The 21,446-nt window shown below is 36.5% G+C and overlaps 1 protein-coding gene across 1 annotated transcript; it reads right to left on the bottom strand.

Annotated features, from left to right (window-relative positions):
- Nucleotides 1-3,310: 3,310 nt before the first annotated feature.
- Nucleotides 3,311-21,177, bottom strand: LOC134666285 (lysosomal proton-coupled steroid conjugate and bile acid symporter SLC46A3-like). Its single transcript, XM_063523438.1, has 7 exons — nt 20,272-21,177; nt 19,436-19,595; nt 18,288-18,389; nt 17,615-17,752; nt 10,973-11,056; nt 4,476-4,632; nt 3,311-3,611 (listed from the first exon to the last, which is right to left on the bottom strand). Exons 1-7 carry the CDS (start codon nt 21,064-21,066, stop codon nt 3,491-3,493), a joined length of 1,557 nt encoding a protein of 518 aa, XP_063379508.1. The 5' UTR covers nt 21,067-21,177; the 3' UTR covers nt 3,311-3,490.
- Between the last annotated feature and the right edge of the window lie 269 nt (nt 21,178-21,446).

Genomic DNA, 21,446 nt, shown 5'->3' with positions numbered 1-21,446 from the left:
AACAGTTATAGGACGGTATTATTTAATTGTTCAAGTCCCTTGTCTCACTCAGATGATAACTGCTCTTTGTCGAGTGGTATGCAATTCCCTTGTAAATAAATATCAAGGTGAACAAACAAACATTGATATCGTCTTTATTATGTTTTTACGATAAAATGTAACTATATTTATATTTTATTTATTCTACTACATAATGTTTGAGCCGTTTGGGGTGGAAACCCTCGGGCCGTGGGGCGCCCACGGCATATTCGCCGAGCTGGCGAAGCGCCTCGTGGAGGCGACGGGTGACAAGAGGGATGGCTCATACCTTGCGCAACACATTGGTAGTGCCGTCCAGCGCGGCAATGCCGCCAGCCTTCTTGGCACCCTGCCCCAAGGCACAGAACTGGAGCCAGTTTTTTATTTATAGGTTATTTTAGTTTACGTTGTAGTTAGTTGTAGTTTTATGTAGTTTTTAATTGTTTTTTTTTTAACTATAGTTGTTTTATTATGGCATTCTTCCTTTAAGTTTAATAAGAAAACCTTTAGAACAATTATAGAAATAATATTAAAAAAATTAAAAAACGTTAAGAAATATAGTCATAATTATGTGTAAAAATCTGAGATTACTAACTATTTCGAATCCATCAGCGAACATCGTATGGCACATAACCATTAACCATACCATTATTAATTTATTACTTTAAAATCACATTCGCCATCGACACAATACAAAATTAAAACGTCTGCAAATGATTCCATAAAGCTTAGAAAGAAATGAAAAGTGGAAAAATCCACTGTCACGGAAGAGAATCAAAATCGAGAATCAGGATGATTAGTTCATCGTTCTGCCAACTGACCTGCCGATACTTCACTTGAGGAGTCACGAGTTCGAGACTCGCTCGAGACAGTAATTTTTCCACTTTTAATTTCCTTCTGGTTAGAACTAATTTTTTCTTCAAATTAACTTTGATTAATAATGTAAAATTCTTATAATCATACGAGTATTGTTACTGTACACTGGCTAGCACTGATTTCTTAACCTATTTATTACTACTTATATTTGCCTCGATCCCGCGATGTGGATCCCACTTTCATTTTGACATGGAGAAATCATCAACAGCATCCATAGAATCATAATACTCAAACATTGATTAATTGAAAACTTGTATCTACAAAACTTCTCCGTCAGGTTGCTCCAAATTCGAGACTAATAAACACTTAACTTTGTCCAAATTTAACTCTAATTCATGTCCAAAATTAAACCATAAGATATCCATAACTTAAGTGCAACTGCGCTAAAGTTCCGAGTTGGGACTTAATGTTTTCGGCAAGTGAGCTTAGCTTAGGTATAAGGTCCGCTATCCATTATATACTGACATTTATAGCTTCAAAATCCCTTTAAACGCTAAAGTTTTGGTGACAAATTTTATGGGGACGTGTATTTATTATGTTTTGAAATAAGAAACATTAAATTACATGGACTTTATACGTCTCCATCTGTTTTCAGGAACCAAATAATTCAATTACGTTAAGTAATTTTTATACACACATGGCATTGTTACACACACATACATGCATGCGTAATGCGTACCTTGGTATAGTCTAGCGGCACGATTCCGAAAATGAATTATAGTTCGTTTTTTTTAGCATTAGAAAGAACTCCACAGAAGCAAGCGTGCAGTTTTTATCAGGCTCTTTAATTGTTAATAATTATTGAATTATCTAATGTAGCATGGTCAATACATCTAATTTACTTCAAATGATTACCGCTAAAAGTGTCGGATTTGGAACCACAAGCTTACTTCTGCGAAGTTCTTTCTAATGCTAAAAAAACGGACTATAGATCTCTACTAGACCTCAACAAGTATATGGATAATTTAAAGATATTTGTAAGATAGATATGTCAAATTTGACGATTCCGCGATTCTGGAGGTCCTCTTGAACGATTTCGACAAGTTATGACAGATATCCAAGTCACATCTAGTCGACATCTAATGTAAATCTAGTATATCTCTATATCGTTTCTAGATCTTGTGATTATCTCGTTTCCCGAATACGCGTGTAGTGTAGCTCCCTACTTCTAATGAAATATAAATCACTAAGAGTATTAAATGAAATAAAGTTGCTATTTATATTTCATTCAATTTTAAAACAAATTCAATTCAAGTTATTTATTTGTCTTTTATTTTACTGTCTTTTTCAATGAAATAAATTTGTTACACTGTTTTAGTTAGGTAGATATCTAATGTTTAGAATGAAAGATAAGCAATTCAATCCTATATTCTAATATAAATACTGTGGGCCACTAGAAGTTAATAATACGAATGAATGGAGCTAGTGGGCCTAAGCCACTAGCACCATTCCACTAACCCTGGGTTAATCGGTTAAACCTGGAGTTACCATGGTTACCAGTACAATTTCATACTGGGTTAACGGTTTAACCGCTTAACCCCGGGTTAGTGGGATGGTGCCTACACTTATGTATGGTAGCGAAAGTTGGGTATGGCAGAAGAAGCATCAGAGCCAAGTGAATGCAGTGGAAATGAGAGCGTTGAGAAGTGTGTGTGGTGTGAGATTGCAAGATAGAATTAGGAACAGTGTGATAAGGGAAAAGTGTGGACTGAATGTAGATGTAGTGACAAAAATTGAGAAAGGTATGTTGAAATGGTTTGGACATGTGGAAAGAATGAGTGAAAGAAGGCTGACAAAAAGAGTGTATGAAGGAAAAGTGGAAGTGGGAGTTGGAAGGGGCAGACCTCGGCGGACTTTCTCTGATCAGATCGGGGAAATCCTGAAGAAAGGCCAGGTCAAGAGCACCCTAAACCGGCGAGCGTGTATGAGGAATGTTATGAATGTGAAGGAAGCGAAAGAGGTATGTCAGGATCGTAGCAAGTGGAAATCCGTGGTCTCTGCCTACCCCTCCGGGAAATAGGCGTGATTATATGTATGTATGTTTTTGTAGTATGGTGTCCGACGTGTGTTATAATTATAATAGTGGCGTAGTGGACTGTGGTCCTAAATGTCGCATAACTAACAGCGCTAATCTCCCTGGGTTGAGTAGAAGTCGGACAGTTTCTGACGGGATTTAAACTGTGCTCTTCAGCTAAAACTTTTTGATTTACTCGATCGGTTAGGTATTCTTAATAAAATTCTTAGGTACTCTCAACAAAAATTGGGTTGTAGATTTTTACGTGTAGGTATAATGGTAGGTATATATAATAACAACATTACCAAAGCCAAAGTAACTGTATTTTTATTCGTAATTACTATTTAACAAGTATGTATTACTAAAATATTTTTAAGTTTTCAATTATTATTTTGTGTTCATTTGTTTTTGTGTGATTATTAATTATTTTTATTATTTAATTAGATTTAAAATTATAAAAAAATTCATTTCAATGTATTATTAAATTATACTATTTACATAATGAAAATTTTACTGACTTACTGACTTCCAAATAACATTTCTAAAATATTATAGTATTTAATCTATATAGCAATTAATTTATCAAATAGCTTCATGATTATCTTTATTTAAAGGTTCTACGGCACCATTCAGTAGCTCTGTGACCCCAATTTCTTCTTTTTTTAACCGACGTACTTCTATTCTGTGTTCATAAAATAGCCAGCTGAAAACAGAGAGTTCAAGTATTAGTAATTTATGTAATTCTCACGGATCAGGTTTTACTTAAAATTGTGTGTGATATAGTCTTTACTGTGTGTCATTACCATATTCACCCATATCCGAGACGACATGAGAGATAATCTTTTCGTTCGCTGGCCGGACCTCTATGGTTAGTTATATTACGAGTAGGTTAAATAGTTTACTACTGTAATATAACTAACCATAAAAATCTTTACCAAAATGTTAGTTTAATTTTGGTAAAGATTTTTATGTTAATATGTTGATTATGTATTAGTAACAAGGTATACATATTACATATGCATACAGTGAAATTACATTTGTGTCAATACGCTGGACAAATTGAAAAGACATTTGACGAATTTCAAGATTTCATGTGAATAATAATGTGAATAGATTAATAAAATACAGGAAGGTTTGCCTGCATGTATAAATCGGATGACAATGCAATATTATGATACCATCGAGCTGATCTGAAGGGGGAGGCCTATGTTCAGCAGTGGACGTCTTATGGCTGAGATGATGATGATGATGATCGAGCTGATCTGATGATGGAGACAGGAGGTGGTTATAGGAACTTTGTGATGAAACAACGCAACCTATTAAAGTTTTCGTCTTATATATGTTCTCAAACCGGGTGAATAGTGTGGAAATTTGTACCTAATATGCTTAATGATTTGTACACGAAAAATGTTATGGAATAAATAATAGAAACAGGTTGCAATACACGGTAAGTTACTTTCCAAGTGACCCACTTTCATTTCGGAAAACTGGTATTTACATACCATGGTATTATATTAAGACAATAACTAGATTTTTGGTTGCGCTCGACCCGCTCCTATTCACTTACAAGAAAACAGCGACTGCTGGTAGAGACAGGCTGGCTCCCACGAGGAACACAGCGCCTGGCAGTACTTCCATGGTGTGTGTATACACGGTGGTATATAGAGGCACGTATATTAAAGGCATCATGTTTTCCGTTAACCCAAATATGGAGTTCACTTTACCTGGAGAAATTAAATAATATTAAAGGACGGCAACACCGTTCACCGATTCATGTGTATAATGTGAGTAGTATCTCTATTTTTCACCGTTTTCAGTTTCTTGAGCAGATTAGTCAAGATTGTTTACTTTCTTTCTAATGTTAAAGAAAAACGAACTATAGTTCACTCTTTTTTAATTTGTCTGTAGGTATGTCGCCGTCGACGGTAAACTCTATAGTCAGACTGTAAAAAGTCTGCAGCGATTTTGATAGACGCAGTGCAAGTGTCATTTTAAACATCTAAGTTCTATGAAATTATGACGTAGGTACCTATACATAACACTTACACTGCGTGGGCTATCAAATCCGCTGCAGACTTTGTTTGGTGCGACTATAAGAAGATTTCTACACATATTTTGTTTCTATTTAATTAATTCATATTATGGTTTTCAATTGTTGTCTGCTATTTTATACTCTAACACTACTCATAGAATATGTGTTTAGGTATATCAAACATACATTTTTTTCTTTTTGCGGAACTCACGTGCAGGTAACAAAAAAAGAAATGTTGTAATTGTAATTAATTGTGTAATAGATTAAAGCTTAAGTGTTTACAGCAAATTAAGTACATTAATAACTTATATAACTAAAATCTTACCTTTTCAGGCATTTACACATTACATAACCTAATGTTAAAATAGGTTAGCATGTTAACAAATAACAAGTGCTGAGTTATGACATTCAGTTGTTTTGCTTCTGCAGTGACGTCACCATCTAGGTGCTACATAATTTATTGCTAGATTAAGATAAACAGCGAACAACTAATGATGGGGATTGCCATTGTGATGCTATTTTAGGTTATCTTTTGTTATTCATGTATAATATTTATTCTCAGTCTAGATCAGGGACCGTTACCGGTATTCTGACTACAGGTTATTATTGAGGTATAACCGGTGTAATTTGAATTTGGGTATTTATATCACTTAAGCTCCGAATAGAGGTATTCGAATACCGGTATTCAATAGTGTTATCGGTTTAGCCAATTGACAACAAATACCACTATTTGATAGTTTACTCCTAAAGCTATTACCGGTAATAAGTAAGTGCCAATACCGGTTGTAGTAGTACCACGATTCGTTCCTTCGCTACTCGTCAAGGACGTTGTTCGGCCCGCTTGTAAAGTTGTAAATACTTAAGATTCGGATCTTAGAATGCCCGTTTTCATGTTGCTGGTGAAATTAGCTGTTAGGTGATGATTTTGACGAATAAATATTGAATAGCGTTCATTTGATTCTTTTAATTGTTTTTTTATTGTTGATTTAATTGTATTTTATTATGTATGTAGTTTATAATCTCAAAGATATGAGCGCCGATTAGACGTGCGCGCCGCCGCCATAAGGAGACCGCGCGCCGCCGCCGCCGCCGCCGCCGGTAGTTTAAAATTCGCGCCGAATATTTTTTTATAAGACAGTATTATGCAGCGTTAAAATATGTAATAGGTTATAGTCCGATAAGAAATAGTTGAAAATTATTGCGGGCGCCACTTCCTAAAATACTTACATAAAAATGTGATCTTGACGTAAAATACTTACTTAAAAATGGCAATAATTACGTACTTACGGAATTTTTCTGGTTATATAATTGAATTTCTACTATTTTATGTCGCACCAACACCACACTAAGTCATTATTTGTCTTATTACAACTACATGCATTATTGTATACCATTGTTCAGATGTTGCTGCATCCTACGATACCCCGCTAAGTTTGATTTAATGTTAATAAAATGACGCCAATGACTGGTAAAATTTTACCACCTACGAGCTATAAACTTTTTGGAAAAATATAAAAATAATAGGTTTTACTTTAGTTCATAACATAAGTTATCATTAAGTGTATTTAACATTATCAGTAAGTGTATTTGTAATTAAAAGCAATTATTCTATATTAATTTTAAAAAAAACTTTATATTGACAAAAAAAAACCTTATGCATATAAAGTACTGTATATTCGGCAACGTCCAAAATACTAGACGTCTTTTCATTATGCAGCGTATCTTTTTATTTACACCGAACCTGGCAACATCCAACATATTTGTCATACCTATGTTTTTTTCGAAACTATTATAAATAGATTTTTTTCATGATTTTTCTACAATAAACAACAACATACCTAATAAGATAATAACACCAAAAAAATGATACTAACACAGTATTTTAAGATTTTTTTCCCTTGTCGATTTAAGGGTTAAGCATGACTTTTCATTATACGTCTTAATATTGAAAAGTTAAAAAAATTCCACGCCGCCGCCGTGGATTTTTTGGTGGCGCGCCGTTGCCCAATTATTTTCGATCGGCGCGCACGTCTAGCGCCGCCCGATAGGCATTTAGCCGGCGAAGGTTCGCCGGTCAAAATTGGTTGGCGGTGGCGGCGAATCGGCGGCGTCAACTGATTTTCATGCGGATTTCAGCTATCAATAGAAAGATTTTTGAGGAAGCTTTAGTTTAGGTGTACAATTTGTTAAGGTTTTGTGCTATCCGTGCGAAGTCAGTGCGGGTAGCTATAGTCAAATATAATAGTTATTATATGTACGTATCGCCAGGAGAGGTGAATGATTACACACACTGCTCGCACAGAGTACCTACTAATCGCAAAAATAGTATGAATGAATCAATGAGTGAATGCGACTTAAACGTACGATATTAAAAGCCTATAAAAAAAACCTTCAAGAAACTTTTATACAGTTGATATCAACTTGATATTGGTACGAAATACGGAAGCCTAAAATAGTACATTTCGATGCTAGTGCGGAAGGTATGTCATTACTTCACGAGTACCGAGATATCTTGCCACGAGCCGCAGGCGAGTGGCAAGACTCGGGACGAGTGAAGAATGACATTTCCGCACGTGTATCGAACGACGTTTTTTAATACAGTTGCGAAAAAATAAGAAAAACATTGTTAATCGTACACTAAACAAAAGTGGTAACAGTGACAGCTCGGTTAGACGTCGTCTTTAAGTATATTATATCTATGGGCGTTTGACAGCTATTCCGTTCCATTCAGTCAACTTATTAAGAACGGAATTTTCAATATTGAATATTAAAAAATAAACGTGTTATAATGATGAAGAGGTAAGTAATTAAATATGAAATATGTAATATTTTTCGTATTCTTACATTAACGGTAGGTTTTTATGCTGATTACGACGTTTAAAGGAAACTAATATTAACACTCATCAATAAGTAGTCGTGAATTGGAACAAGTATAAATTTAAAAACATTGGAAAGTAAAAAGCACTAGTTCGAGATAACCAACTTTCCGCACGCTAAACAGCTACGTAAAGTAGCACTTTTTGAGCAACTGTATTAAAAAGAATATTAATTTCAAAATCTCACTGTCATTACATGATTTTGTTGTTGTGTGCGTGACTTCAACTATCGTGCTCATACCTTTACATTCAATTGTTGAGGATATGTTCTGGAATAGACGTATTAGGTTAGACTCCATATCACCTATTTCTTATTCATTGACATTGCCTGGCCACCGAATCGCTAACTACTGCCACATGTTTAGCTTAAGCATAGACAAGAGAAAGCATGCAGTCTAATACATATTAGCCAAAAAAGTTATATATCCGAACTTAATATAAGGTGCTAACAAATTAGCTACCAATATTTTTACAGCTGATAATACTCGACTCCTGGAGTATATTTAAGTATGAAACATTTAGGTTTTATGATGTTTGAGAAAATTGGAAAACAAATTTGCTACGTAAAAACACCCTGTTAATGAGATAATTAAATGAGACCTCTTTTTAACTGGCCACTTCACGTTGATAAATGAAATGACACGTTGATGATAATGACATTTAACACAAACAATTGTTGGCAAAACAGAAAGTGTTAAACATCTTGTCAGTTAAATCATAGACAAATATAGTAAGCATAGAGTGCTCACTCCATACACATCAGTTTTGGTACCAAAAAGACTATTATTTTCGTAGTTGACATTTAGCATCGAGTAGCGGAATTATCAGTACCGCTACTTGATACTAGATGTCTCAAATGTCGCGACTCACGAAAATTGTATTGAACAACTATTTACAACTAATATTAAAGCAGAAGGAGTTGAAAATAAGTTCCAGTTAATCCTTGTTTAATATTCGCTGAAAGTTGTTGAGCATTAGACTTTTCGGTCGGTGCAACATCTATTGTCAAGTAGCAGTACTGATAATTCCGTTACTCGATACTAGATGTTGACTACGAAAAGAATAGTATTTTTGGTACCAAAACTGATGTATGGAGTGAGCATGAGCACTCTATGTATTTTTTCTTTATGTGGTTAAATGCACGTAATGATTATTTTTAATTATTTTTTTTAATATAATTATAATTTATTTTTTTGTTCGGTAAATAAAACAAAAATATGATATGAAAAGTTTTCTTGATTTCTATTTAAAGTTAACTGTTTTTATATAAAGTACCATCTCTTAAAATATCGGTACCTACAGCTTGGCAAAAAAGAGTAGAAATCAAAAAGTGGCAACATTGTAGTGTCGTCCCTTTCAAACCAATTTATATAAGAAAACGGGACGACACTACAGTGTTGCCACTTTTTAATTTCTACTCTTTTTTGCCAAGCTGTAATTTGTTAGCACCTTATATAAAAGCAATAAATTCCCGATCAAACTAATCTGCATAGCATTTGCAACGACAACGTGTGTAAATATCATCGTTAATGTCAAATTTCTATGAAAATATGACGTTTATATTATAATAACACTCCCTCACTTTGTTCTGTTCAAATCGGTGCAAAGTTAGCTTAGACAGACTCTAGTATCTAACAAGGTCACGCCGATGCCACGGCGATAGCGCAGTGTCGGCAGCGGCGACGCGAAAATTTTGGCGGCGGCGGCGGCGCGAAAATTTTGATGGCGGCGGCGGCGCGCCGGCGCGGCGCTCATATTTCATATGGAAATGTTTTCTGGGGTTAATTCTTTTCATTAATTCATTCATTAACCTCGTGCTTTGAAACGGTCGCAATTTCGAACCACTTGCTACGCTCGTGGTTAAATTATGAAATATTTCGCTTGTACTGCGATCAATATTAGCATGAGGACTTAACAACAACTTTAACCTCTTGTCGCAAAGTTTTTGGTTACTCTTTGATCAAGTGCAATGAATACCGGTATTAAATACGATAACCATTACCGGTATACTGAATACCTGTTATTATTGAGGTATTAATGAATACCGGTATTTCATTATGTCAATTAGTGTAGTTTAGCGATAAAGACAAAAACGGAATGACAGCAATACCTCTAATTCGAATATAGGTATAACATTTTAACCGGTATTCGTTTGACAGTTTATATACAGGTATTTAATAAAACCGGTTATACGGTCCCTGGTCTAGATATAAAGAATGAGACAGTTTCAGTAGCTAGTTTTTGTTCCGCATACATTTTATTTATTTACTAAAAAAGTATAAACTTTTTATTACTCGAACGTTGAATGCGATGCGATGCGATGTAACAATTATATTATTATTAACTAAGCAAAATTGGTATGGTAATGGTTGACTGGTAGAAAATGCGTCAAGGCGTTAAGTTCGCCATTTGTACTCTTTTTTTAGGGTTCCGTACCCAAAGGGTAAAACGGGACCCTATTACTAAGACTTCGCTGTCCGTCCGTCCGTCTGTCTGTCACCAGGCTGTATGTCACGAACCGTGATAGCTAGACAGTTGAAATTTTCACAGAAGATGTATTTCTGTTGCCGCTATAACAACAAATACTAAAAACAGAATAAAATAAAGATTTAAGTGGGGCTCCCCTACAGCAAACGTGATTTTTGACCAAAGGTAAGCAACGTCGGGCGTGGTCAGTACTTGGATGGGTGACCGTTTTCTTTTTGCATTTTTTTTCCGTTTTTTTTTGCTTTTGTATAAATTTGTGCAATAAAGTTTAAAAATTAAATATATTAAAAACGGGTCACTCACGTATTTTAAGTCGAAAAATGCTTGACATGTTTCACTCCGTACCGAGGGGTGTCATCAGGAGCGTTTTTCGACTTAAAATACGTGAGTGACCCGTTTTTAATTTAAATATGTCTGTGTCTCACGGAAGTTTTGTTATTAAAGTTTAAATAAATACATTTGAAGTACGTACCTATAATTAAAGTCAAAACAAGACGTCAAACGATTTGTTCATATCTTATTCTATTAGGGGCAGTATCCAGACAATGAAAAGAAATTCAATTGCTTGTTTCCACCTTATTTTTTATATCTTGTATGAGAATCGTGCTAAATTAGTAAAACAACAGATATAATAGCTTAGAACCCCATTCTAATAAAATTAGTACTCACCCAATTCGTCAGGAGCCACTAGTTTTGACATGATGGATCTTATCGCTAGAAGAGACGTCCCATTCAATATTTCCACCAAAGGAGCTGTGAAATAAAATCATTTTATTAAAAATAATTATAATGATTCATCCTACATACGCCCTACAGCTGGGCACAGGCCTCCTCCCATGAGCAAGAGAGCTTGGGTTATACTTACGTCCCCACGCGGGCCCAAGTGGGTTGTGAACTACACATAGTACAGTCAGCAGCAGATATACCTGAGCGGGCAAGGTGTCCAAGAAAACATATACACTTCAATCGTCACAAAAATAAGGACATCTAATTTGTCATTTTAGCGTAGGCTTTCAGTTCGTCACATATATCTTAACTTCTGAGTTTTTCTTTAAGACATACACCCTTATTTAATCACAATGACAATAACGGTTACAAAGTCAGTGGTAACTAAGCAGTCAAATTCAAGCTGCTGTCATTAATACCTACACGCACTGCCAATCACGTAAGTCAGCAGCCAGGGTGCCATCAGTTGCTAAGCAGTTATTATTTCAATGGTAACTAAGCATCAACATTTTATCTGTTTAACTTTTTAATAAATACTGTAGCAACTACGAATTGACACCTCCTTTCTTAAAGAAGTACTTTATCGTCAAGTGTCAAACTTAGACAATAAATAAGTACTTAGGTTCTACGAGAATGATCGGTTTTTTTATTTTAACTATTAGGCGGCCGTTCTTCCAAACCGTAGAGCATAATAATTATTATATGTTAATATATTTATTTAGCCCGCTTATTGTACTAAAATATACTATATAGTACTAAAATATGATGCTCCGAATCGATCAAAGAACGAAGGAGAAAATAATAGAATTGAAACTTTACACGTTCACTGTCCCAATCTAACATGTAAACCTTATGGCTTTGTAATAGAGGCTAGCCGTGGCCCCACGTGAGGAGCACGGGCAGTAAAGGTGTTAAGCATATCCAACTATGACTCCTCTCTTTATTTTTAACCGACTTCCAAATCTCAAAGAAGGAGGTTATCAATTCGGTTGTATGTTTTTTTTTTATTTTTTTTATTTTTTATTTTTATTTTTTTTTATGTTTGTTACTCCATATCTCCGTCATTACTAGATCGATTTTGAAAATTCTTTTTTTGATTGAATGTATATGCATACAGATTGGTCCCGTTTTTGTCAAAACCCAGTTCTGATGATGGGATCCATGAGGAATCGAGGGAACTCCTCAAATCTTAAAGGCATACATATAGTGATTTTTGGGTTTTTATCAACAAATCAAGCATATACATCCAAAAAAGTGACATTTGATGAAGTGGAACTGCTGATGATGATCAGAACGGAACTCTTTAACGACGCATAGTTCACGGTTGGCGATTTGTCCTCTTCGTTATGTTTGTTAAGCAAGTTAAGTTAGTTTTAAATCCACATTTTTGTCAAGCTCGAGTTCTGATGATGGGATCCATGAGGAATCAAGGGAACTCCTCAAATCTTAAAGGCATGCGTATAGATATTTTTGTATTTACATCAGAAAATCAAGCATATTCATTAAAAACTGTTGCATTTGATGAAGTGGAATTGCTGATGATGATCAGAACAGAACTCTTCAACGACGCATAGTTCACGGTTGGCGATTTGTCCTCGTCATTATGTTTGTTAAGCAAGTTAAGTTTTTAAGCCACATTTTTGTCAAGCTCGAGTTCTGATGATGGGATCCATGAGGAATCAAGGGAACTCCTCAAATCTTAAAGGCATGCGTATAGAGATTTTTGTATTTACATTAGAAAATCAAGCATTTTCATTAAAAACTGTTGCATTTGATGAAGTGGAACTGCTGATGATGATCAGAACAGAACTCTTAAACGACGCATAGTTCACGTTTGGCGATTTTTCCTTTTCGTTATGTTCGTTAAGCAAGTTAAGTTTTTAAGCCACATTTTTGTCAAGCTCGAGTTCTGATGATGGGATCCATAAGGAATCGAGGGAACTCCTCAAATATTAAAGGCATACGTATAGATTTTTTTGTATTTTCATCATAAAATCAAGCATTTACATTAAAAACTGTCGCATTTGATGAAGTGGAACTGCTGATGATGACCAGAACAGAACTCTTCAATGACGCATGGTACACGTTTGGTGATTACGAATTTCGATTTTGACTTGGACTGGGACCCGGACTCGGACTCATACCCGGATCCGGTTCGGACCCGGATCCGGTTTGGACCCGGACCTGGACTCGGACCCGGATTCGGACTCGGACTCGGAACCGGACTCGGACCCGGACTCGGACCCGGACTCGGACCCGGTCTCGGACCCGGACACGGACCCGGACCCGGACTCGGACCCGGACTCGGACCCGGACTCGGACCCGGACCTTGATCCAGAAAACCACTATGATACCTTAACTAAATAAACAACTATGATTACCTACCATAAAATTAATGTAGGTATAAAGTACGATGATGCCAATCTTACTAGCCCCTCCCGCTTAAACCCCCGTACACCGCACGGCATGCGCCATTAAGTGGGTTAGGTTAGGTTTGAACTGCGATCCTCACAGAACCGAACAAGGATTAGGTTAGGTTAGAACTGCGAGCCTTACAGAAACGAAATGCTACTTGAAAAGTAGGTTTGATTAGGTGCGAACTGCGATCCGCACAGAACCGAACTGCTATCTGAGGAGTGGGTTAGGTTAGGCTAGAACTACGACCCTCATGGCTCCTCTTCACGATGGGCCAACGCCGGCCACTCCAAGGGACGCATTTATGCGTTAGAGGGAGCAAGTGATATTGCTATCTCATTCTACCGCATGGCTGCGTCCCTTGGAGTGGCCGGCGTTGGCCCATCCTGTAGAGGAGCCATTATACAGAAGCGAAATGCTAGTAGAAAAGTGGGTGGTTTTACCTCCTTTTCTACATAGTGTACCATCTACAGTAATCTTTCATCGGCCCCCATGGAAGTCGGTTTTTTTTCTTAAAAATTATGTTGGTTGGACTCATGATCCACAAGAACGGTGCCTCCTCTTCTATAGATGTACCTATGCGATAAAACCATCACTGCCATGCATACTACCTACCTACGTAATAATTATGCTAACTGTTGACCATAGGAATGACGAATTTTGTTTTTACAACTTAGCAGAGAGGATAGAGTATACGGAGTTATATACAGTATGTATCAGAAGGAAAGGCCAAGAAAGAGACCCATTAATGTTTAGGTCATACTGAGCAACTTTTACTATGGGACCAACCCCGAAACCCCGGAAAAAAATTTACTCTCCCATAGAAAATTTCAACATCAGACCAGCAAAATATATGAAACTTCCAATTATTTTTCCGCGTTTTCGGGGTTGGTCCCATAGTAAAAGTTGTTCAGTATGACCTAAACATTAATGGGTCTCTTTCTTGGCCTTTCGTTCTGTATATCTTTGAATTTATTGTTGTTATTGGCATTCCGGACAGGAGTAATCTAAGGAACGCCCACTGCGGTTTCAAACCTACAACGTCCTGTTAGAAAGTCGTACATACGCTACATGTGACATACCTTCAAAAAACATATAAACGTATAATGCGAAATTAATATAAAACTACAAATTAATAATAGAAATGAAACCCAAAAAAAGGCTGTAATCTCTAGGTGCGTCCGACTGAGATTTGATCCCGCGGTCTCTGCTTTGAAAAGCAAACGCCTTAGTAACAAGACCACAACGTGCCTTGACAATTGGTTCTAAATTCGGCTTCAGTTAGCTTTCGCTATGTGTCACTCATTCGTTTTGATGATTCTATTCAATAAAAGAAATAGTTTGCAGTAAGTTGACTGACAGGCCCCTGTCAATGGTTGAAGGGCAAAACGTGAGATAGATGTATGTGATGACAAGACTGTACTGCTTTCGATGATTGTCAAAACGCTTTAGAGTCTGTGCGGAAAGAGAAGAGTCGTGGCAGAAACGGGAACTAACATTTTAAATTTTATATGGCAATCAAACCTTTGACACCTGTCTTGTAAAAAGTAAACAAACTTCTGTCAATGTACATTTTTATTAACAAAAACCGCAAGTTTTATGTATAAAATATTTTCAAAACACGATAAAGCCGTACATAAAACCACAAGGAAAATTATATTTAACATTGTTCGGTTTTGTCAGCGGGAAGAAAACGGCTAAAAGCCGACTATCGACTTACAAAAAGTCGCGGAACGTGTTTCCGCTATTCGCGGGTATTGATGTTGTATTTAATATTAAATAATTACCTATTTAATAAGCCCCCTAAGTAACTTGTCTCCGGTACATAATCGGTAAGTATATTCATTCAAAATATATTAATTTTCATAAATATGCAGGTCATTCATGATCTTTAAAATAACTGACAAATAGTCTTGATACTTGCCATTTTATGCATATTTATATGTAATTTTTTTTTCAGGATTGTGTAAACGTACCTACGGTATCTCGAATAAAAGACCGCTAAGTAGGTGATATACAAGAATTCGTAATCTACGTGCCGGATTCAAGCACATCCAGTTCAGATGAAGATAGTTCTATGAGTGTCCCTGGTTGTTTTGAAGCTAGCTCAAACATAAGTGACATTGAATATTTTAATTCAGACTTCGATTACAAAGAATAAAACTTTTTCTAATAAAATATTTATTTATTTGTAGGTTCTGTTAGTTATGAAATTATATTTCATATTTAGCAGTGACTTTTCGGCGAAGCAAAATATCGTGAGATGAGAGAACCGGACATATCCCCAATAAGGCCTACCTACTTATGCACTATTTTTATTCATATTCATATTTATTATTAATAATGTACACATACATTACAAGTCAAGTTTACAATGGGTGAAATATATCCCAGATAAAATTACAGTTCTATTGCCCAATTTCTACCCGATCTACCCGGTTTTAATAACTGTTGGACTGCACAGATTAGGCAGTACATAAATGAGACTCGTATCTTGTTTGGTACTAAAATTACAGTTGTATTGGGCAGATTCTTAAATAGTTTTAGCAGTTTTGTCAATCGCAGTCACTTTTTAGTATCTGAGATATAAAAACAAGTGTATTTTAAAAAGAAAACTAGTGCTAGAATGTATTAAACGAAACACAATGGCGTTCATGCAAGACTGTTTTATTATAGATAGTGTGTGTGGGTACATATACTCATTTTTATACCTACCTACATAAGTACATACATCACAGTGCCTGCGCTAAATCATAGGATTGAGTTGACGAGCCGACACCACCACCAGGCTCCGTTTCGTAAGCCATGGTAAAAAAACGGAACAAAAGGGATTCAAGTATCATGACCTTTAGTGTCGTACTATAATCACGTGACCAGTGTTGTCAGCATAGCAAAAACCATAAAATAGCACTGGCGCGCCCTCAAATCCCACGACTCTTCTCTTTCCGCACAGACTCTACCTGAAATTAGCATAGCTATTATTCATTCAATATACGACCATACATGTATGCTTTAAACGTCTACTTTTCCATATTGTTCAGATATATTTGACACGTTGACTGTTATGGTAGAACAGTCAACAACTTTTTGACAGTTTAAACGTTTACCTCTCTTTGAGCACCTGGAGTGTATAGCGACTTCTGCTGCTGACTGTACACATACACCTTTGAATTTTTTCGCAGGTGTAGGTACGCAGATTTCCTCACAATGGTTTCCTTCACCGAAAAGCTAGTGGTTAATATCAAATTATATCTTTTTAATAAGAAGATCTGTTTTCTCTGTCCTTAATTCACAGCGATTAGAAGTGAAAAAAAAATCAAGTGAAATTAACGTGTGGCACATCAATATATATTTAGGTCTTTAAAAATAACTTTTAGGTTGCTAAGAACGATTTGATCGTCTAAATATGATCGGATGAGCCATAAATGGGTTTTACCCGAAAAAACTTAAATATCTTATAATTAAAACGACGAAAGTGCCCCGAAGATACGCCTTCTTTATAAATTTTTGTTTGTAGATGTAGTACCTACATGACTTTTTGTATTAGGTATATGAAAGTATGGAATCCTTCATTATGCGAGGGCTGGTTTTTCTTATTTACAAAGCTAAGCTGCAAACAACTTAGGTACTAAATATAAAAATAAAGCTATCTTAAGTGGAATTTAGTAGGAAAGACAAATAAAGGATGACTCACGTTAGACCCGGCCGTGTCCGGGCCGAAGCTTCCGGCGCTTACTTTTCTATGACATGACAGACGACCACGTGATGCTTTCCATAAAAACGATGCGCCGGAAGCTCCGGGTCGGACACGGGCCAGCCTAACGTGAGTCATTCTTAATGTTTATGATTGTATTGTGTGGAGATTAAAATTATTTGAATAATTTCTTGTTCCTGGTACTACATAGACGAAATATAATTTGCAAGTAAACATAGTTGCAGATACCAACTAAAGATCTATTTATCATTTTTATAGCTTAAATAATATTATGAAACATAGTACTTAAGTTCCTCATCATAGGTGTTGTGAAAACCTGTATTTGTCACATGGTGGCAAAATTATTCTCACCTTGGGCGTTAACACTTGAATCAATGTATACTCAGGATTCAATGTACGCCCACGCCGTAAATATGTCATTTTGCTCCCTTAAGACACAATCTACTATTACACACCCATGTAGAAAATCGTCGCCGTGGCCGCAAAGCAGTATACGAAGGAGCCAACGATCTTGCTGATCGTAGAAATGATGCCCAGCAAGGAATCGTGCCATTTTAATATCTTGCTGAATACTATGAGAGAGAACACCGTACCTGAAACAGTTTTGAGTTGCAGTACAATTCAAACTTACATTTTGTCTTTGTGTTAAATATCATTCGACTGTCCGTCTCGCTCGCGTCAATAACAGATATAGCAGTGGTCGGGGAGTGTGAACAAATTAAGTAGTTTAATTTTTTTTTCATTTCTTTTATTTATTTCTATAACAATATGATATAGTGTTAGAAAAATCTTACACAATATCATACAAACTAATACATGCACATAATTAAAATTATAAAATAACAGCGGGACATGTCAATAAATAAAATTCCAAAAAGACATTTAAGCCAACAAAAGAAAGTACAGATACGAGTATAGTATTTTATGCAACCGTTGTTTAAGAGAGTTCAAAAAAGGCGAGTGGCGTGAGTAAAAATTTGTGGCGAAGCCGAAATCAATGTCCGATGTCAATCTGGACTGATCGTCTAACCGTGTCCATTTTCCATCATTCTGGCATCAGTCAAAACTTGAATGGAATGATGGATTGACCTGACGCCAGAATTAGCATGTAACCGATGTCTTACTTACCAAGGGTATGAATAACGAAATTGTATGTCTGGTAGATGCTGAACTGCAGCTCATCCCAACCGAACCGGTACCTCGTTGACATGTATATTACGGCTAGTTCCCCTGTAATTAATACACAACATGTTATTTCTATTGTCAGCCAGGGGGCCAAGTCAAGATGGCAAAAAAAATATCGGGGTGACGATGATAGATACTACGAAATGTCACATGACTATTTCCATATACCGGGTGTGGCGGGCGGGCTGTAACACGAGCAAATACCTAATTAAAACATAGATTGTACTCCTCAAACGGTGACACTTTTGTTCAACAACTTTTAAAAATTATGAAGTATTTAGACTCCCTATTTTTCATACAAAATAAATATTATCTTCAATGGACGCCATCGCCACGCCATATCATTGTGATTGACGTTGCTTGTCACGCCTTAAACGTAACAAAATTCGCAATACATTGCATCTTAGAATAAACTTTAAAGTGTATTAAAAATCAACTCACAAGTTATTTTTCAAAGTCGCTGAACAAATGTTGATCAGTATGTACAGCCTACAGAAAATTTTTTGCTCATGTTATAGGCCACACCCGGTATGTATATTATAAGTTTCGATTGGCGTTTCAACGATTGTGTAATTACAGTTTTGAACTGTGTTTTGAATGATTCACAGTTAATTTCACTAGACTTATAACGATATGAACCGTGATTACCTTTTGTATTCAGTTACCCCTGAACAAGATGCATGTAACTGCTTCGAAATATCGGGAGCTCGAAACAGTACAAAAGGTAATCACCGTTCAAATCCAGTCGATAATTATGTCTAGATTGTGTTTAATTGCACATAAAATGAAAAATAATTGGACTATAGTAATTTCTTTACATATTATAATTTATTCTGTACAAAAGGCAAACTTAATGCCACAGGGCATTCTCTACCAGTCAACTTTTAGGCAAAGCAGATAAGGAATCTATGACAATTGTTTCTGAGACAATTGAGTGTAAAGAACAGTCAGCAGCAGAAGTTGCTAAGCGGGCGAGGTGTTCAAAATTACCTTGACACGCTCTTATTCTCTTTACAATAATGTCGCGTCAAGATAATTTTGAACACCTGGTCCGCCTATCAACTTTTGCTGCTGACTGAACATAGGCTCACCATACGCAGGTCCAAACAGAACGCCTACTATGGCCAGCATGATGCAGATGCGTACGCGCCGATTACTCGGCCCCTTCTTAAACACGACGCGCACCGTTTCCCTGATATTAGTGAAGTCAAAGAAGAGGCGGAGGAAGTAGAGAAATCCTCTCCCGTCGTGCTAAAACCAGTTTGGTTACGTTAAACTTTTTTTTTTTAATTATGAATGGGCTTACTCATGGCCACAGACTAGCCGAGGCGTAGACGTGGCCTACGATGGAGCGAGCTCGCCCAGAAGGTGCCTGTTCACTCTTGATTTGAAGGTTGCCGGGTTATAAAAACACGGAAATATAGACGCCGGCAGGGAATTCCATTCCTTGGCAGTGTGCATAATGAAAGTAGAAGCAAAGCGCTTCATGCCAATTGGTGGAATATCTACCATGTAAGGATGGAAACCGATACCATTTCATGTAAAAGTATTCTTATTGTTTGTATATTTTTGAGTCGTAATCTCAGCTGGTGGCACGTGTGTCACGTTTACGCAATTAATGTGTACCTATCGAATTTATTACATGATGGGTGGAATAAACTATACACGTGGTGTAGTCGTGTCTCCCGTTTGTCGAATGACAGATTTGCTAACCGCATCTTTTACTCAGAGTTGCAGTCATCAACTACAATTTGTTGGAGAGATGCTGACTCGCGGTGAGTGCAAAAATAGGCAACATCAGCCACCTGAGAGCGTACGATCGTTGCTCTCAATAGCTAGTACAAACCCAGTTGCCGTGGCCGAAACCGGCCAGGACATGATGATGATGATGACCCGTAGTAAACTACTACCTTGTTTAGAATGTTACCTGTTTTTGTTCAATACTTCTTTTCGCTTCTTTGATCCAATACAAGTTGTACATAAAATTGATGAGACTCAAACATCCAGACAAACTGTAGCACCAATAATAACCGCAATGCTTCAGCAAGGGGCCACCGATCGCCAGACCCACTGGAATAGCTACTGAGTGAGAAAAGTATAACAGACCGATCCTAAACGTTCTGTCTTCTACGCTCGTCACTTTTGCCATGTAAGAAAATGCTGTCATCAGCACACAAGCGTAGCCTCCTCCCAAGCCTTCCAACAAAGCTTCAGCCGCCACGAAGAGATACAGGCCAGTTTCCTTCATAAAATATACTTGCACCAAATTATTCACGCATATGAGCATCTGTGCCACTATTTGGATCATTGGTATAATCTTTCTATATCCAGTGTTATCACTGAAGAAACCTGTCAAAAGCAGCAGGATACATGGTACACTAAGGATCGTATACGTGCGCAGGGTCACACTGGGTGCTACGTATTTCTGCAGAATTTCTTCGTGATGTTTAAGGTTTTCACTTTGGTTTTGAAGTCTGAGAGAGGTGCAAATATCGTCACCAAGGTCCAAGTTAACTCTGCATGCTTTCTCTAACATCACATTTTGGGAAGTTCCTATTATTATCATGTAACACACTTGATATATAAATACCACAGGCTCGTATGTCGCAGTCTTCAAATTCCATCGAAATTTTTTGATTTCATATTTTTTTTTCTTTTTAAGTCGACAATTTTCTGAATTATCCGGCTCATTATGGTATGGTTTTACAAGATTTTCCGCCATGTATGTTCACTTTACACTTGCACAAACAGTACTGGCAATAAAATATTTTTCAACACACTTGATCGTGCCGTGCTGATTTGTTACAGCCTTAGCGCGGTAACTAACACTATAATATAACAGAGAGTATAGTAGAAAATTTAAAAAGACATATACCGGGTGTGGCCTGTAATATGAGCAAAAAATTTAACTGTAGGCTTTACTCCTCATACTGATCACATTTGTTCAGCGACTTTTGAATACAACTTGTAGTTTGATTTTTAAAACACTTTAAAGGTTATTCAAAGACGCAATTTATTGCGAATTTTGTTATGTTTAAGGCTTGACAAGCAACGTCAATCACAATCATATGGCGTGGCGATGGCATCCATTGAATATAATAT

Source organism: Cydia fagiglandana, chromosome 7 (genome assembly GCF_963556715.1).
Source record: "Cydia fagiglandana chromosome 7, ilCydFagi1.1, whole genome shotgun sequence".
In the NCBI taxonomy this organism is placed as follows: domain Eukaryota; kingdom Metazoa; phylum Arthropoda; class Insecta; order Lepidoptera; family Tortricidae; genus Cydia; species Cydia fagiglandana.
This window is presented reverse-complemented; position numbering and strand designations above follow the sequence as displayed.

Excerpts from the sequence above, each read along its gene's own strand:
- LOC134666285 (XM_063523438.1), bottom strand. The coding sequence starts at position 21,066 with ATGGCGGAAAATCTTGTAAAACCATACCATAATGAGCCGGATAATTCA. Across the intron at positions 17,753-18,287 it reads TTTCGTTATTCATACCCTTG|GTACGGTGTTCTCTCTCATA; the intron begins GTAAGTAAGACA and ends AAACTGTTTCAG. Across the intron at positions 4,633-10,972 it reads AGTGGCTCCTGACGAATTGG|GTAAAGTGAACTCCATATTT; the intron begins GTGAGTACTAAT and ends TAATTTCTCCAG.